The 20,297-nt window shown below is 36.7% G+C and overlaps 3 protein-coding genes across 3 annotated transcripts; all 3 read left to right on the forward strand.

Annotated features, from left to right (window-relative positions):
- Positions 1-351: 351 nt before the first annotated feature.
- LOC144850566 (uncharacterized) lies at positions 352-1,289 on the forward strand. Its single transcript, XM_078707861.1, has one exon. It carries the CDS (start codon positions 386-388, stop codon positions 1,172-1,174), a length of 789 nt encoding a protein of 262 aa, XP_078563987.1. The 5' UTR covers positions 352-385; the 3' UTR covers positions 1,175-1,289.
- A 1,295-nt stretch (positions 1,290-2,584) lies between these two features.
- LOC144850970 (uncharacterized) lies at positions 2,585-3,409 on the forward strand. The gene has a single exon (XM_078708491.1). The coding sequence runs from the start codon at positions 2,585-2,587 to the stop codon at positions 3,407-3,409; it is 825 nt and encodes a 274-aa protein (XP_078564617.1).
- Positions 3,410-5,857: 2,448 nt separating this feature from the next.
- On the forward strand, positions 5,858-18,452 carry LOC144849503 (uncharacterized). Its single transcript, XM_078706431.1, has 12 exons — positions 5,858-6,200; positions 7,668-8,102; positions 8,426-8,794; positions 9,547-9,933; positions 10,151-10,513; positions 10,736-11,092; positions 11,315-11,671; positions 15,205-15,993; positions 16,228-16,602; positions 17,028-17,187; positions 17,541-17,705; positions 17,944-18,452. Exons 1-12 carry the CDS (start codon positions 6,143-6,145, stop codon positions 18,083-18,085), a joined length of 3,957 nt encoding a protein of 1,318 aa, XP_078562557.1. The 5' UTR covers positions 5,858-6,142; the 3' UTR covers positions 18,086-18,452.
- The last annotated feature ends 1,845 nt before the right edge of the window (positions 18,453-20,297 follow it).

Below are 20,297 nucleotides of genomic sequence, written 5' to 3' on the forward strand. Positions count from 1 at the left end.
ACAACTTGTAACTAAAGCCTTGTCTACACTATAAAAAAAACTAGTTTGATAGTGTAGTCAAGTTATTTAATTTGACATGCATCCGATATCGAGTGCGTCATAAACGAAACGTGAAACCGTAATAGACCTATAGACAAAAGATAACATGAATTATTATATTATAAAATTAGGCCTACGTAACTTAATATATAGTACGGAAATGGTACAGTACCAGGTATTCTTATCGGTAGGCCTATATAAAATCAAGTTGAGCTGTATATATTACTTGTCAAGGTAATGCTGCCAGGAGTTTCGAATTGCCTTACCATTCCAACCAGAAACACTATATTAAAGATATTCTACTTTCAAAATGTCAAAGACGCATTCGTCAAAACAAAAAAGAATTATGTTCTGGACAACTCCAAGGAGTCTCTCAACGGTTTTTACTAAAGCAGTTGCCAATCTGGATAAATGCGTTGTCTTTCAAGAACCGTTCCACACAGCATATTTATACGGTCCTGATAGAAAGCACAATACAACAGAACAAGACCTACCATGCGGCGTAGAAACAGACTACACCTACAAAAACGTACAACGGATGTTAGAGGCTGATTTCCCAGAACACGACGTCGTGTTTGCTAGAGATAGTGCGATAGCAATAACAGGCAATTATGAATATCTACCAAAAGGCTTCACGCATGTTTTTCTTATTCGGGATCCACTTGTAATAGCGCCTAAAGCCATGGCATTACAAAATAAGTTTATGGATGTTGGGAACACTGCGAAAACTACAATGGAAGATTATTTGTCAGGCAGTCCTTATACTGACCTGTATAAACTTATGGAACATATAAAAACTGTTCTAGGCCAAAGCCCGATGGTTATTGATGCAAAAGACCTCATCGCAGACCCGGAAGCTGTCTTGAGAAAGTTTTGCACCAAGGTAGGCCTAGAATTTACTGAAAACCTTCTACATTGGAAACCGGGTGTTGGAGAGAATTGGATGGTGTCTAAAACAAAGACAGTGTTGAACGAAAAGACGGGTATTTACAAAAAGGCCATAGATAGCTGTTGCTTTGTACCGTCTGTAGCAACAGATTCTTCCGGCAACAAAGAAATTCCGGAACATTTTAAGAGGGCCATTACCGTTTCCGTTGAATATTACAATAAGATGTTAGCAAACGAATCAGTATAAATCTTCTTAGCCCATGGAAAACGTCATTGTTGTTAGATGTCCAGTGTGAACAGAAGTTTAATCCTACCGAAACCGAACTAAGTTAACCTAACTAACGATTAAATTGTATGTATAAGCAACGTCTTAGTTAAGTCGAAGATGCTCTCCAGATGGAATGCCATCCTGAGATGAGTAGTAGTAATTTTGTTTATTTTATTTATTTCATTTATATGTAATTTACTTTCTATGGACCAGAGTTTCCGAAATAAAAGATTGAATGAATGAATGAAATGAATAACAAGAATAATTGTAGCCTACGTACTTTCACTTTTTGATAAATGAGAACTATTTAGCGGTTAGATACGGAAAAGCACCATACTTTAACTTCCATACAGTTGCTTTATTGGGAATATTCCATTTTGCTCTTCTTTGTGGATTATTTTATTTCATGTCAATTACTGGTTTACTTTAATTAATGTATTCGGTAAGATATTAAAAAACGTGAACATTTTCAATTTAATACATTGTTTTTCTCTGTATAATTTAATTTACAACCCACTATTTTATGTCATCATCGTATGCGATGACTTTCCGATGGAAGAATCGAACATTTTTCAACTTGAAATATTAAAAATATACCATTTAAATGTTATACACAACAGTTGTTTTTTTCCATTTCATGCGCTTGGGATAGTTCCATTTTTACTCTCATCCTTTGTGGATTATTCCATTATCGCTTGTAAACTAAAATTCATTTAGGCCATTTTTATTTGTTTTTAATTGTAATGTCTACAGTATGAAGGCCTATATAATAACTCTAATAATATTATCAACTTAGGATTGAATACATTAGGTATAAAGTTGATCTCCATGATAATAAATAACATTTAGAAACTGGTGTTTGGTTTGCTTCATTACTTTAGAAACAACTAAAATAGCCTTAAACATGATGCAAAGAACTCAGGGAACTCATTCACGCGAAACACGCAGTGTACACTATCAAACTAGTTTGACAACAAAAGTGTGATGTGTCCAAATATGGCAGTGATATCACGTCATCGTATCCATATATGGGCACATCACATTTTTTGCATAAAGTTTGACAGTGTAAACAGAAATTAACAAGACGATGATTCGCACACACGAGCCTTCGTCGACGATCAATCCGGCGCAGTGGCACCAATGAAACATGAAACTATCTTCTGTTAACGGTAGGTATAACCACAGTACCTTCAACAAATTACAAATAGTAACTTAATAGGAAATGGTACCAGGTATTCCTATCGATATAGCTATTTATAATGTTGGTGGCATATGAATAATTGTTTTTGGACATTACCTTAGGCCTAGGCAAGTTAGCTGTTTCTGTCAGAAATTTCGATTTGATAAAGATAACTCTATTTTAATCTTTAAAACAGCTAAAACATCAATATGGCTAAGACGCCTTCTTCTAAACCAATAAAAGTTATGTTCTGGACATCGCCAAGAAGTCTCTCAACGGTTTTTACTAAAGCAGTCGCCAATCTGGATAAATGCGTTGTCTTTCAAGAACCGTTCCACACAGCCTATTTATACGGTCCTGATAGAAAGCACAATACAACAGAACAAGACCTACCATGCGGCGTAGAAACAGACTACACCTACAAAAACGTACAACGGATGTTAGAGGCTGATTTCCCAGAACACGACGTCGTGTTTGCTAGAGATAGTGCGTTAGCAATGACAGGTAAATATGAATATCTACCAAAAGGCTTCACGCATGTTTTTCTTATTCGGGATCCACTTGTAATAGCGACCAAAGCTATGGCATTACAAAATAAGTTTACGGATGTCGGGAACACTGCGAAAACTACAATTGAAGATTATTTGTCAGGCAGTCCTTTTACTGACCTGTATAAACTTATGGAACATATAAAAACTGTTCTAGGCCAAAGTCCGATGATTATTGATACAAAAGACCTCATCGCAGACCCGGAGGCTGTCATGAGAAAGTTTTGCACCAAGGTAGGCCTAGAATTTACTGAAAACCTTCTACATTGGAAACCGGGTGTCGGAGATAATTGGAGGGTGTCTAAGACAAAGACAGTGTTGAACAAAAAGACGGGTATTTACAAAAAGGCCCTTGATAGCTGTTGCTTTGTACCATCTGTAGCAACAGAATCTTCCGCCAACAAAGAAGTTCCAGAAATGCTCAAGATGGTGATTTCCGTTGCTGTTGAACATTACAATAAGATGTTAGCAAACGAAACAGTGTAATTTGTTTAGGCTATTGAGCAATTACCTAATATTATATTAATCGTATCTAATTAATTATTGAACTAATAATGTGTTAATTGTAAGTTTAAAGCTAGAAGTAATGCCCTAAAAAAACATGGAAAATGTTCACTTATAAAAGACAAATCAAACGTTTAAATTCAGACAAGATCAGACAATTTGACTATTTTTTGCTTTAGGTTACAGGTTTTTCAATTAAATAATTGTTTTTCATTCCAAATTTTGGATGACATATTTGAGAAAAAAATGTCAGGGGAAAAATATATCTTATAATAGTTATAGTTATAGTTATTACGATACTTTAGAACATTTTGTCAGTTAATTGCTGCATACTGATGCGCCTGAGAATATTCCATTTCCTTTTTGGACTATTCCATTTATTACTGGTAAATGATTTAAATAAAGCAATAGACAAATAAGATATTACTGTTTATATTAAAATGCATTATTGAAATCACAAATTCATGCTATGTTGAGTATTATTTTTCTGAATTCTTTCAAAAGTATGTTGAATATTCATTACGGTACGGTATTACACCTGATGACGACAATAAACAGCCATGTGCCTTGTCTGCTGATCATACAACATTGGTTGTTTATGTCTCCTGACAGTTAGACTTGCCCAAATCTTCAGTTATATTTTTTTTCATGTTGCAGTCAAGCGCGACCGAAAGCTGGAGTAGTACGTATGACACGAAAATTGCTACCAACAAGCCGAATCGCTTAATCGCTAGAAGACTACCTGACAGAGGAATAATTGAGTAAGGGTTATTCCATTATTGTAGCCTTATTGTTTTTATATAAACCCATGGTCGTTGCTTTTTAGTCGCGTGGACGCGACTCTATAGTTCGCTATGTCGGTCGGTCGGTCTGTCGGTCTGTCTGTCGGTCCGGTATCACTATGCGTTTTAGCACGCGACTTATGGCTGTTGGCCTTGTTACTAAAACATGCGCTAAGTAGCAGCTTACCCTGTAACATGCGAACTCCATCCCTTTGGATGATTTATTCATCAAATAAAATCAAGTCATGGTTAAATTATTGATTATGATTTATACAGTATTAATAACTACCGGTACGTCGATACTACCCTTGACCTTTACAATTAACACACTGAAGTCTACTCCACAGTGGATTGACAACAGTCAAGATGACATAAATAAAAAACCGGGCTACAGGATTTTATTTACAAATGTTGCCTAGCAACGGAATGATGAGATAAACTAGTTTCACGGTTTTATTGTTTTTACGATGGCGTGATCGGTCGAATGTTTGAAAGACCATCGCCAATAAATGTAGCTTACTTACAATACGAAAAAGCCCGGAATTTTAAAATATTGTTTAGTAATATGAATGCAATTAAAATAAGTCCTCGTATAGTGCATGGGAATGACAGTGCATCTTTAATCGATCAGATAAGAGCTGTGATTATCTGGATAACATTAGGAACCGTGAGAAAGGAAATGAAGAGGAGTAAAGTGAAAGACACAAGAATAGATACACAAAAGGAGATTGTTTTAAATATAATAACACATACAACAATTTTTATGAGGAAAATTGTTCACGTGCTATTATATTTTAATAGGCGTAAAGTGAAAAAAAGTAGGAATTAGCATATTATTATTATTATCATCCCTAACCCTGATTTCTCGATGAAATTATATCAAAACAAATTATAAATTATTTTCTTTTTCCAAGAATTCTGCTTTTAATATCAATATATTTATAAATAGGCCCTTATACATCCTGGAATCTGTAACCCACTAATGAGTTTTCCAGTCTTTTTTACCAGCATGTTTCAATGCATAAATAGGCCCACTTCCTGTCCTCTAATACATTGTAGTATGGAATTACATACTTTTTGAAGGACGTGTCAACTAATTTATGTAAAATAACCCCAACCGGTTGCAGCTTCCATCCAGAAGAAACAAACAGGGATTGAATATGAGAGGAGGAATTATTATAGGTTTAATATAATTAGGCCTAACTTTTTGTTGAACTTATCAATCAATCAACCAACCAACCAATTAATCAATTATTTAATCAATCAATCAATCAATCTTTCCTTTATTTCAAATATAAATGTCGGTAATGGTACAGTAATTCTTGTCAGTTAAAAACAATTATATGTGCTGAACAAATAGTTTAATCGGTGTCTGTTATTATCAGTGGCGAATGGCGAGTTTATGGTTTAGGTTATATACAAACATTTAAAAAACACGTTAAAATGTAGTTTCAGAGGATAGGATGTTCACAATATTTGTATAACAAAATGTGTTATTATGTTGCATCTTCATTTTTTTTAAATTATTATTGAAACTCCTACGCGGAGAATTACAGTACCATGCCCGGTTTGTTGGAGATGAGTGGGTAGGCCCGGAGATGCTATGTGTGAGGTCCCGTTCATTAAAATCCGATAATACTCAATAGTTCAGGAGGTTAAATTATGCTGTAAGCGGAGGATGTCAAGGTAATAGTAGCTAGTACCTGGCGCTGAGTGTCATTCGATTATCTTCCGTTACATGGACTAGTCGCAATAAGTCTGTACCTGCGACATTGTTTAGCAAGTCCGGACAAAATAGCCTATTAACTTGCGGGTATTTTGCTTGCTTCATGTTATAAGGCACTAGGCTCAGTTTGGCTTGGCATTTATACAGAAGTCATCACCCAGTTTAATCAAACTTGATTCAGACTCCAAACGCATCAGACGTTTGAAGATGACGACCATCCAAGTTTGCCTTTCGATACTGTTCTTTGTTGCTGCGTGTTTATCAGGTATGTTTTTAAACCATCTTCCTCCATTCCACATCTATCATCGGTCGATATTTATTGAATTATCTCTTTAAATAAACTACTCTTAACTTTTCATTCCGACTCTAAGGATCATTATTCTACTACAGTTGCTGCAGTAAAATGTATGCAATTTTATTTAGAAAACTTTTAGTTAGACTAATTATTAGACACATTATTGTATTGTAATCAAAATGTATCATATAATATTTCTACTGCTCCATTGAAAAAAAAAACATTTAACAATTTTACGATTGCAATAAAATGCAGTAAAATAATGTTTCCATGATCACTTATTACTAATAATGTTGTTACTCTATGCCTGTATAAAATCGAAATAAAAACAAATTACAATGTAGGCCTACCTACCTCTCCTAAAATTAAATGTGAGTGACGACCATATTTAATGGAAATAATATATATTTTACTACATGCATTGCAACGAACATTTTCAGTATAAAATGTCGATTTTAGCAATATACCGCGAAACAATAAAAATCTGAATTTGCAGTATTTTGCTTTTTTTGTGTGGCTATATCATTTTTGTGTAGCAATAGGGTGGCATAGAGTGTATCTGTAATGATTACTGTATATTAATTATACATTTTTAGTGGTTTCAACGGCAATTGTTTTTGTTATGTTATTTCTTTAAATTGTTGTTAAAAAGGCTTTAAGTAGCCCGGCTACTTAAAACCTTTTTAACAACAATTTAAAGGTATAATATAGCAATGTTTGTTTGTAGCTTCCTAATGTAATCAACACCAGTTACATAACCCACAGTGATTGGTATCTTTACACATGGGATACGACCTTCAAACCAAACATGAGTAGGCACAAGATTGTGAAAACAATGGAATGGGAAATCTGCACATTACATACATAAAATAATATGTCTGATTAAAATTGACATGTGATTTCTATTTGATTGATTAGGTTACACCATGGAGATTATTTCTCCATGAAATACACTGTTGTTAAAAAAGAGGGAAACGTATGATATATAGGCCTACAACGAAGGCATAACGGGAAAATAAGCCTACCGCCTACAAACAAAACATTTGAAGATGTGAAATAAATAAGAATAAATTATGTTAATATGAAAATGTCCAATATCCATTGACTCAACAATGTATTACTTTAAAAAACTGTTTAGTGTTACTTTTTTATCTTAACGTTTTAATATTTTTATTTCTTTTCAACTTCTATGTATTTTATACAATCAATTGATTACAATAAAGGAATTTGAACTTTGAAAGAAGAAATTACATAAAAAAAAGTTGGATGATCCCTACAAAGATATTTAATTAAAGCCAAGAATAATATTATAATGGCTTTTACGATTAGGCCTACTAGATTGATCATTTTTAATAGACATCAATTATATATTAATTACATTTGATCGATATTGACTACTCAATCAATCAATAATCAATATTTTGCTTTTTACTTCAGGTACCACAGAAGGTAGATGCATCGATGTTCCTGTTGAATACTGTCGTCGACTAGGCTTTACAGGAACGTATTTCCCGAATCATTTCTACCACCGAAGCATTTCCGAAGCCGTAACTGCATTTGAAAGATTCATTGCAGCTGATGGCGAATGTTCAGACGACTTTGGAAAGTTCGTCTGTGCCGCTTATTTCCCAGGGTGCACTTTAGAAAATAACGTCAGAGTAGATGTTCTTTTTAACCCTTGCAGAAAACTCTGCAACAGCGCGTTCAAACCCTGTAAACTAAGTTTTAGACGCCTGAAAATTAAATGGCCATCTGAACTTCGATGCGGTTCTTTTCCAACAAGCGGTTGTGCAACGGTTATGGATGAGCTTGTACCGTCTTCTCTGACAACCATGGCTCCTACTAGCCAGCTTGCAACTCTAGCTTCACCTGGTAAGTAACAGTTATGATTTGTTTGTTTCAGCAGATGACATATATTAAAGGTACAGTTTATTAGATGTGTGTTTCTCGCGCAATTTGTGAATCTATATGCAACTGAAATTTATCGCAATATCTCAATATATTTTAGACTTGCTAGTTGAAAATTAGAATCACTTCCAATTTTTTTGAAACTGAATAAATCATCATCATGATGCAACAAAGCTGTATAAATGTTTGTCTGTTGTGATATGTTTATAGAAATGTTTACAACATCGATAACACTGTTCAGTTCTGTGTAGTCTCTTTTAATACACTCTTTCCCCTGTATCTTTTAGCCTGCGAATCTCTTACTTACACCCAATGCAATGACGTAGGATACAGCGACATCATGATGCCTAACAGATTTAATCAAACAAGTCAGCAAGCAGCGGGATCAGAGGTGGATAAATTCACTCCTTTGATTACAATTCAGTGCTCACCGGCATTGAAACCTTATCTATGTGTGTCTTACCTGCCTCCTTGTCCAGAAAGCTCACTGGCAACTCCTTGTAGATCGTTGTGCGAGGCTGCGAAAGACGGCTGTGTTCAAGTCATGGAAAGTGTTGGATATAAGTGGCCAGATCATTTAAATTGTTCAAGTCTCCCAAGTGATAATTGTTACGACGCTGGTTTTCCTGCGAAGGGTTCTGATGCCAGTGAACCAGGTAAGTTGATATCTTACACGCACAACCGTCATCCACCTTTAACGGTTGAAGCAACACCTAATCGCAATAGGTAGGTTGTTGTTTTCACGACACAGCAGGCGCGTCGTGTAAAATCTTAACGCAGGAATCAATGGAAATTTTGCTGAATTACTCGAAATATTTGTACGGCTTAAGATTTTTCAAACCTTTGGTGAAATATATCCTTTCCCTGGGCACGTACCTTTTTTTTCTCTCTTTTGTGAGGTTCACTCACCTTTATTTCATTTCAAAATATAATCATTTTGATTAATAAACAATTTTTTTTTTATATTTGTGTATTATCTTTTTAAATAAATAAATAAATATTTTCATTTATAAATATTAAGTTTCCCCTTACATCTTAAAAAAAAAACTCTGCAAGAGATCATTCATTTATATTACATATAAACATTATCAATAAATATAAAGAATCACCAGCAACTCAATAACAATTTTCTTGTATAGTATAGCATTTTCCGTGCTTTTTGTTTACTCTCTTTTTTAGTGCTTTTCCTCTTTTTTTCTCTTTTCTGTTTTATTTGCACTATTTACATTTTTACAAATTACTTTATTTCCAGTAACCGGCACGTACCTACCGTACGATACTCCATTGCAATAAACTACATACAATTAAAACCGGGTTTTTATTTTTTCAACTTCGGTATTTAGTTTATGGTAGCATAATTTTATTTTATAAACACTAATTTGAATAACATTGTCTTTTATAATTATAGTTTCAACAATAGCAACCGCAGAAGATTCACAATGTGAGCCTCTGACGATTACGACATGTCAAGATCTGGGATATACATCTACCATGATGCCGAACATGCTCGGTCAAATGATTCAACAAGACGCCGAACTTGTACTGAGCACATTTACACCACTTATACAATACGGCTGCTCTCCGGCACTAAAACCATTCCTCTGTTCTGTTTATGCACCAAGCTGTTCTGAAGGCTCACCAATACAGCCGCCATGTAGGTCTTTCTGTGAGAAGGCGAGAAGTGACTGTTCATCTGTTTTACAGGAGTTTGGATTCAGTTGGCCGGCACAACTAAACTGCCAAGCGCTACCAACAGAAGAGTGCTTTGACGGTGGAATCTCAAGCGAAGGTGAAGGTGAGAACTAGACTTAACATTGTTGATGGCTCTGAAGAAGTTTTTAAAATTTCAAAATGATTGTGATTTGACTTTAACTTTTGTAGAAAATTGCCATGGCTCTACGATGAGACACAAACTTGACACGCACTGCGTATCACATTTATGTCTATTGGTACTGTCACAGAAAAAAGTTGTAAAAAACTATTATAATGATGTATTGTACTTTTTAAATTAGATTCACAATGTGAACCTTTGACAATTCCAACTTGTCAAGATCTTGGATATTCTTCAACCATGATGCTGGGGCAAATGTCTCAACAAGACGCTCAACTTATACTGTCGTCATTTACTCCTCTTATACAATACGGCTGCTCTCCAGCACTGAAACCATTCCTCTGTTCTCTGTATGCACCAAGCTGTTCTGAAGGCACACCAATACAGCCGCCATGTAGGTCTTTCTGTGAACAGGCCAGAAGTGACTGTTCATCTGCTTTACAGGAGTTTGGATTCAGTTGGCCGGCACAACTAAACTGCTCAGAGCTACCAACAGAAGAATGCTTTGACGATGGAACCTCAAGCGAAGGCGAAGGTGAAGGAGGTGAGAACTAGACTTAACATTGTTGATGGCTCTGAAGAAGTCTTTAAAATTCCAAAATAAGTTGTTCGTGATTTGACTTTAACTTTTGTAGAAAATTGCCATGGCTCTACGATCAGAAACAAACTTGACACGCACTGCGTATCACATTTATGTCTATTCGTACTGTCACAGAAAAAAGTTGTAAAAAACTATTATAATGATGTATTGTACTTTTTAAATTAGATTCACAATGTGAACCTTTGACAATTCCAACTTGTCAAGATCTGGGATATTCTTCAACCATGATGCTGGGGCAAATGTCTCAACAAGACGCTCAACTTATACTGACGTCATTTACTCCTCTTATACAATACGGATGCTCTCCAGCACTGAAACCATTCCTCTGTTCTCTGTATGCACCAAGCTGTTCTGAAGGCACACCAATACAGCCGCCATGTAGGTCTTTCTGTGAAAAGGCAAGAAGTGACTGTTCATCTGCTTTACAGGAGTTTGGATTTAGTTGGCCGGTACAACTAAACTGCTCAGCGCTACCAACAGAAGAGTGCTTTGACGATGGAACCTCAAGCGAAGGTGAAGGAGGTGAGAACTAGACTTAACATTGTTGATGGCTCTGAAGAAGTCTTTAAAATTTCAAAATAAGTTGTTCGTGATTTGACTTTAACTTTTGTAGAAAATTGCCATGGCTCTACGATGAGACACAAACTTGACACGCACTGCGTATCACATTTATGTCTATTCGTACTGTCACAGAAAAAAGTTGTAAAAAACTATTATAATGATGTATTGTACTTTTTAAATTAGATTCACAATGTGAACCTTTGACAATTCCAACTTGTCAAGATCTGGGATATTCTTCAACCATGATGCTGGGGCAAATGTCTCAACAAGACGCTCAACTTATACTGACGTCATTTACTCCTCTTATACAATACGGATGCTCTCCAGCACTGAAACCATTCCTCTGTTCTCTGTATGCACCAAGCTGTTCTGAAGGCACACCAATACAGCCGCCATGTAGGTCTTTCTGTGAAAAGGCGAGAAGTGACTGTTCATCTGCTTTACAGGAGTTTGGATTTAGTTGGCCGGCACAACTAAACTGCTCAGCGCTACCAACAGAAGAGTGCTTTGACGGTGAAATCTCAAGCGAAGATGAAGAAGGTAAGAACTAAATTTTACATTGTCGGTGGTTATGAAGATGTCCTCTACAATAAAGGAAAAATATGTTAGTGATTGGACTTACTCGCTCGGAAAATGCATATGACTCTACAATGTGGCACAAACTGCTGTTAGTGCGCATCACATGTTCTAGGATATTCTCATACCGTGGTGCCAAACATGATGGGGCAAATGTCTCAACAAGATGCTCAACTTGTAATGACGTCATTGACACCACTTATTCAATATGAATGCTCTCCAGCATTTAAACCATATCTTTGTTCTATGTATGCACCAAGCTGTTCTGAAGGCACACCTGCACAGCCGCCATGTAGGTCATTTTGCGAAAAGGCTAAAAGTGACTGTTCATCACTTTTAAAGCAGTTTGGATTTGCTTGGCCGCCACAACTAAACTGCGAAGCACTACCAACAGAAAAGTGCTTTGACGGTGGATTCTCAAGGGAAGGTAAATGTTACGATTAAACTTTGAGTGGATTAATTTTACCCGTTCAAAATATGTAGTCCTATTTTAGGCAACGGTATGCCAACAGGCATGTATGCATGTATATTTTCTTTTAATTTACATTTGCAGAATTAGCAACACCAACTGCGGTAGGACCGCTTCAGTGTGAACCACTGATAATCCCAATGTGCTAAAGCCTAAACTATAAGCACACGATGGTTCCTAACCTATTTGGCGAATACAGCCAACAATCAGCAGTTTTGCAGGTTCATCAATTCTGGCCACTAGTGGAAATTGAATGTTCATTAGCACTGCAACCATACCTGTGTGCGATGTATGCACCAAATTAAGTGTACCGATGCTGAAATAATACCGTGTAGATCATTGTGTGAAATGTCGAAGATTGGATGTGCACCTTTGATGCCCAGTTACGGGTTCCAGTGGCCTGATGGTGGATACTATGATTGTGCGTCTCTTCCAAACGAAAACTGTTTGACGGTGGGATTAAAAGAGAAGTTGAACACACTGTGGAACCTGTTTGTGAAGACATCACTTTGCTCACGTGTTCACTGTGTTCCATACAAGCAAACACGTCTGCCATATATGTTTGGTCATACCATGGATTAAAGAATAGAAGGATATGCATCGACGGTGACATCAAACGATTTTACAACGCGCTTGCCTATACTAAAGCACTGCTGCCAATCAAACAAACACGCTCATTGAACTCCGTGTCTCTAACCGCGGCCCTCTGTAGAACGCTGCGAATCAACTGTTACATTTTTTTTAGACCAAAACGTAACCATGTAGAAATCGTATGCGCAGTCTGAATGTTCTATTGACATGTCTGCGTCGATGATTATTTGACAACAAAAATATATTGCTGAACAATTCTGTTTTAGTTTCATCACAATCGGACTACGAAAAATTCACTTTCTTACGACTGGTAATTTTAAGTAGTTGGTAATATTAATAAAATATGCATTTTTTATATTTGAATTATCATTATTTGCCTGCCATCTTCTGTCATTAAAAATTGCGTTAATCTATAGAATATTAAATTATGCATTTGACCATGTATGTTGTTAGCGTGGCCGGTGTTCACATATACAACAATCGTGTTTTTAATATATGGCTAAGCAGTGGTTTCTTCATAAATCTCCTTAATTATCGATGTGATTATATTTAAATTGTAGTGCCTGGTGATTGGCTAGTGGTTATGTCATCCACATCACATCCAATCACCGGGCCTAATTGAATGAAAACAGCGATCCCTGATCCGGGATTGGCTGGCTATGTATAGTTGCGATACGTTACCTAGCGGTCGTTTTGAAAAGTACACGCAGGGCAAACTTAATCACGAACAAACGAAGTACCTATTATTATTCACACAAGAAGTAAGACAACGGTGAGTATATAGATCATGATTACACGTTGTATCTACTACACTTAAAGACCCCTTCCCTGCAATTTTGGACGTTTTTTGAAAAATAATACATATATATCACTTTAAAAACATTAAACCATGTCATTCCTTGTCTTAAATGTACGTTTTATGGTAAATTATGATAAAAAGTGAGAAACAATGCACTACCTAAGTAGCTCGCGGCGATCGACCTCTCGTGGACGGTCTTAGGCCTAGCCTAGCTAGGCTTAGTTTTGTAGGCCTAGCTGGTAAACATCGGTAACGTACAAACATCGTACGCTAGCTATATACCTAGCCTGACGTTGTATAGTTGCTGCATTAATTGTCTTTCTATTTTTGCCAGACTCCGTTGATCAAATTGGGGAAAACCCGGTATTTTCGCTGAAAAGTTAGGAGTCTTCCATTTGTTTTGGCCTCACGATCGATCGAAAAGTGGGCGAATTACAGGTGAAAAACAAAAATATCAATCCGCGCGCAATGCATTTTGGGATTTATAGCGGGCCGCTATAATTATTAGAATCGACTTATTTTTCACATTTTTAACCGTTTAAAGACGAAAAAAGTTATCGCAATAGGACCATATAGTATTATTTTTACATTAAATATAGTTTGTGATCTTAAATTAGTATTGTTTTTATCTGGTATATTGATGAAGTAGACCTACACATATTTTATGCCTGTTCCTCTGGGCACTGCTCATGGGCCCCAAGCTTCAGGGCCCCTGGGTTTAGCCAGTGAGCGCACATAGCCGTTCGCCACTGATTATACTGTTCAAATATGTATTGTTGCTAGCGCTAAAAACATCATGCCACCAAAGAACACGCGAAAGAAGCGTAGCCAACAAGGTTAAATGTCGTTGCACATGTACAGTAAACAATATGAGGCACGCGACCGTTTCGTTGTTACCATGCTATTAATTAAACTGTAACATTGTGGGTGGTCCGCGGTCTGTCGGCGAGAGTCAAGGAACCCTTGATCTCACGTCGATGCATATCCTTCTATTCTTTAATCCATGGTCATACAACACAAGAGGAAGCTTTTGCAGGCTTATTTGATAACACACAGATACTTGCAACTCGCTGTTCAACGTCGATGATACCCTTCGTATGTTCTTTATACACACCCGAAGTGCACGACAGAAGGATATGCGAAACCATGTCGTAATTTGTGTGAACGTGTGCAGAATGAGTGCCGAGAGACGGTGTTGATAAGGTGGCCAGAGATATGGGAATGTTCACAATTCACAAATGAATATCCTGGATGTGCAGAATATGATGCAGGTAAAACAGACGCAACATACATCCATAATGTACCTGACAACAAGTCAGCTATTCGTTTCGTTATATCTTTGCAGTGTAGCGTACTTTTTATTCTCGTATTCGTTTTTCGTCGCCTTTAGTGTATTGTCGTAGGTTAAAAGATTCTAGTGCAGTACAGTAGTAAGCATCAGGGGTCAGATTTATTAAACGTGCTAAGTAAAAAATCATCTTTGTTTCGAAAAAGACTGATATTATGCCACCTGAGAGAATGAAAACTCGGAAGCATGATAAGGGCGAAAGAACTATATAACATTACATAACTTACGTTATGATATATCATATGGTAAATTACATGAAATTTAATATTGTAATATTTTTGTTTTTCCAGTATCAACAATGCCACCTCAAGTCGATGATCAGTGTGAACCTATTACGATTCCAATGTGTAGAGATATAGGTTATACTCACACAAGGATGCCCAACATGGCCACACATAGAACCCAAGAAACGGCTGGACTTGTTATCAATCAATTTTACCCGTTAGTTAAAATTGAATGTTCGCCTGCCTTGAAGGTGTTTTTGTGTGGTGCCTATGCTCCAAACTGCTCCGTTGAAAGCGCACCGATGAAGCCTTGCCGTTGGTTGTGTGAAATGGCACGAGATGGATGTCTATCTTTGATGAATCAGTTTGGATTTGCTTGGCCTAATGAATTAGAGTGTTCATTTTTGCCAAACGAAGGCTGCTATGATGGTGGAATCACAGTTGAAGAAGTCGTTGGTGGTTCAGATACTGGGATTATTGCAGACGGTTCTTGTCAATATATGGCGTTACCCGTATGCGTTGATATGGCATACAACATGACACGTTTACCAAACGTTTTAGGGCACACGTCCCAGGTCGATGCCATGAACGGTTTCATTGAAAACACTATGCTGATTGGCTTAGATTGCTCAACCGAGATGATTTCATTTCTGTGCTCAGTATACGCACCAAAGTGCACGCCAGAAGGCAGCGCTAAACCCTGCCGCAACATGTGTGAACGAGTAAGTAATGATTGCCAGGATTTTCTGTCACTAGTGGGCATGAAATGGCCTGAAGAATTGGAGTGTTCGAAGTTTACGAATGAGGAAGATACATGCAATGAAGACATAAATGTTGAGAATGTCACGGTAACAAGTAAGCACATTATCTTTTCAATATAGATGCCTATGTTATCGAACATCCATGAGTTTTGAAAGCTTGTTGTAAATGAATTTTGAGTCTCCTGCCGATGGGATGTGTGTGGGTTTCACGTCGCTGGGTGCGTTCGACATTGTATACACTAAACAATTATTTGGCTTAAATTCATTTTAGCCCTTCTCATATTCATGGAAAATTACCATAAGTAAAATATGACCATTTTCTTTTCAGGTCCAACAGTGCCTAATCTTCAACAGGGCGGATGTGAACCACTTAGAAATCCATACTGTGAAGGATTGTCGTATAATACAACACGAGTTCCAAACCTCATCGGAAGTACATCGCAAGATGAAGCAGCGAGTATTATGGGATCGTTTTTTCCATTTATCTCATCGGACTGTGCTCCTGATTTGAAAGTATATGCCTGCTCAATGTTTTCCCCACCGTGTACAGATAGACCACTACTGCTTCCCTGTCGCAGCTTGTGCGAAGCAGTTGCCAGTAAATGTGGAAATGCATTTGCATCTTTGGGGCAGAGTGGAAGTGAACTTCTTCAATGTCATCTCATGCCTGCCGACAATTGCAATACAGGATCAGTAGATAATGGTACAGAATATTTTTGTTAATGTTAATGTACACTACTATATTTTCTGTTTTGAGACGGAACGTAATGGCACCTTGAGATTTTACTTTGTTAGGCGTAGTAAATGCTTGCCCCTCCCTCTAGCAATCCTTCCCACGCGTTGTTATTGGTTGAACTTCAGTGGATGATTTAACCAGTTTCTCAACCTCTGACTTTATTAACAGATGATACCTTAACTGCCTTCTCTGGTAAATCGTTCCTGTCATTAATTGCCCTAATTCAACGTTAAAGCTAAAGCAAAAGATTAATGTAAACGTCTTTTGAAAACGACCGCGAGGCACTTTGCCCTTTCGTTTATCCCGCCGTGCTAGTTCTCGATGTGCTATAATAATAACATATGGTAGGGCTAACTATGTTGGAGACTGACATTTTCACGCTTCACTTACAGAAGAGAGCATCGACCAACCTATTGATGGCGAAGAATCATCTTCCTCAAATTGTGTACAAATTAAATCCAGACGATATGACATCACTACTCCTGGCCTGTCGGAATACTTCCGAGGCTGGGTGGATGTCCAAGGACAGGGAGCTGCTAATGATTACTGCAGGTAACTACAGTATTCTGATAATATACACTATATGGAGCTTTCGATTTCCGAATACGTTAAATGTGCATTACGTCATTGAATTGACAACTTAACAATTGCCCAACCAAAATAAAATAACATGGAGTCATATCCTTGGTCGTCGCAAATCGAAATCGTAATGATTTGAAAATTGTGTTATCAATATTGTAAATCAAAAATAATTGGGTACATAATAATAACAGAGTGGACAATGCTGAACAAGTTGTGATGATGACAGCTGCAGTAACGTAGGTTTCAACGAGTATGAAACCATTGTCGCAAACTTGATCTTACTGAAGTAATGACAAATATTATATCATTTTCTTTCTTGTCAGAGTTATTAGGGATGAAAACAACAACTTAGACCTCACTTGCGCTCTAGCTGGCAGCGAAGGTGTGAGTGAATTCAATTATGGATTTGATGGAATGTTTGAACCAGGTCGTCCCGGAGAATTGTATGTTCGAGATCAAAATGGAGACGGACGAGATGACTACTGCAGGTAAATTTCAAATCAAAATCAAATCTTTGATACATGAACATTGCTCTCTTTGGCAGAACCCCACACAAAAACTACAAATCATTCATTGAAAATACTGTACAGAAATAGAAAATGCAAACCAGAGTCTAATAAATATCCACTCACCTACATCAAAGGAACACATGTTTGATACTGTATCATAATGAGCATTTAATAAAGATTATTTATCATTGGAAATGTCATATCTACATTTAAACAGGTGTGTTTATCGTGACCAAGAACTATACATCTCTTGTATACCTGCAATGGCTGAAGGATTTATGGGTGGTCAAGAATTCAGAGTGGACGTTAAAGGCTGTGGCATAGAGCAGTTTGATCCATTCATTGGACCACGTCAATGAGCCACTTTAAAGATGAACCTTTCTTAGATTGATTCTTAATCTGTCGGCCGTTCCACTATTGTATATTTTACCATCATTTGCAACATTAATAGCAGAAATAAGTCCAGTAAAATAGGCACATATCAATAACAACATTTCCTTTTGTAATACTTGGTTCCCATAGGACACGTAGGCGCAACGCAAACACGTAGGCGCAACGCAAACACGTAGGCGCAACGCAAACACGTAGACGCAACGCAAGTAATCAATTACAACTGTCCGAACCATTTGATTAACTCGCTTGTGTTGCGCATACGACATCGTTGCGTCCTATAGTGGACATATTGGTTATGTACGTAATAAAACTACTGTATGTATGAAATAAAACTGAAACAAAACTTGCACGTAGTCCGAATCAAACATGTTTATATTTCTCCCGACGAGACGACTCGTCGTACGGCGCTGTCTGACTTGGCATTTTTAGGCCTATACAATGAAGTATTCGGCAAGTTAGGGGCGCTACTGTTGTTTCGCACCACACAGCCATATCTTCGATTTCTCACTAAACTTTTTTCACACTCACAACATTCAACCATCACGAAAAAATAATAATACCTTTCAAAACATTTTAAACGATACTGAACTCGTTGTCAACAACATACTGCGGAATTTTCGGACCCTCCAAAGAAATTTTATTTGTCAGGAATTTGTATGACTTGTTTTTTATTTTTTTCGAATGCGCCTTGAGCACTCTTGAGTGGTATGTGCGCTATAAAAATCCTATTATTATTATTATTATCTTATTTAACAATATTAATAAATTTAGACGACAAAATATTGTTTGTTTTCAGTTTTGAAAAAGGCAAGAACTTTTTTTCAGCTGGCGTAATAGAAGTTAAATTAATATTTAAGTTATTATTTGGACGCACCTTTATCACCATAAGTGTGCCACTGTTGTAAAAGTGAAACTTCCAATAAATTATTATTAATATATTATCATTATTATTTGTATTAGGCCTAGAGCCTATACAATAAAATTAATCTCAGTCACTAATCAATGACAATACTTTCACTAACACAAAAAATCATTTTCTGTAATTTGTTAATACGACGTAGGATTAGCAATATTTGCCCCATCTATGATTAGACGATTTTAGATAATAACTTAATTAAAAATCAAAACGTTTTTTACATATGATTTTGAAATGTGCCTATGGTTTAAAACAGTATTGTTTTTAAAAAACAAAATAATATTTTATTTATTCTCGTTTTACGTACGTCAGCATAAAGTATTATTATTCATGTGGTATGATTACCGCCCTCTACAGTTTTAAATTTTAAAAAAATATAAATAAAACATACATTGATTTCTGGCAATTTTCTGTCATCATCATCATCATCAACATCTTCCCCTCAATGTCAATGTATAGATTTTAGATTTTCACGTCGACTATGTCGACTGCTACCCTACGTCATTTTTATGATACGCGCTTAACTTGCGCTAAGCGACTGGTACGTCGACTGCTGGCAAGTTTGAGCGCTTTTGTTCATATCAGTGGCATTTTGACGTTCGCTCTCTGGGAGTACCAGTGGACGTATATGACGTCATAACACTGCAAAAGTTTACCCAAAATCATGGTCGAGAATCTCGCGATGATTTTCTGAGAATGTAGTAAAGTGAATTTCAGTCAAATTATATTTGTATATATATGTATTACTATTCATTTGTATTGGTTATTTTAAATAAAGCTTTTAATAATACAGGTTATGGCCTGGGTCTTCTTATCACTAGGACGCCAGCCTTTGTTCAGAAAGGATTAAGGATCTATGCTAGAGTAGAGGCCCAGCTATGCCTAAGCTACACACTTAGCCTGGCCTAAGCCCGTGTACTTCCACCGACCCAGCGCGGTGAAATAGCACCAAAGACGAGTGCTACTATGGAGATTACAAGGTCAGATCCCAAGGTTACTACGTCAACGTAAATGTCCACTATCTAATTATTCATATATCTGTTGATGAGAACCGTCGTGTGCACGTTCACTCAATCTAAATAAAAGTCCCTATATAATTGTACTGTGAAGTCTGCAGAACCTCATTTCAGTATAATAGTCGCACATGAGTTGGTCACATTTATGCAGCTGGACTTCGTTTTCCTAATTTTGTGTTCCACACATTTCATATTTAAATTATTATTTAGATAAATCATGTATGATTCCACCAAACTGTCGATTGT

The sequence above is a fragment of the Antedon bifida genome, chromosome 8 (genome assembly GCF_963402885.1).
Source record: "Antedon bifida chromosome 8, ecAntBifi1.1, whole genome shotgun sequence".
Classification (NCBI taxonomy): domain Eukaryota; kingdom Metazoa; phylum Echinodermata; class Crinoidea; order Comatulida; family Antedonidae; genus Antedon; species Antedon bifida.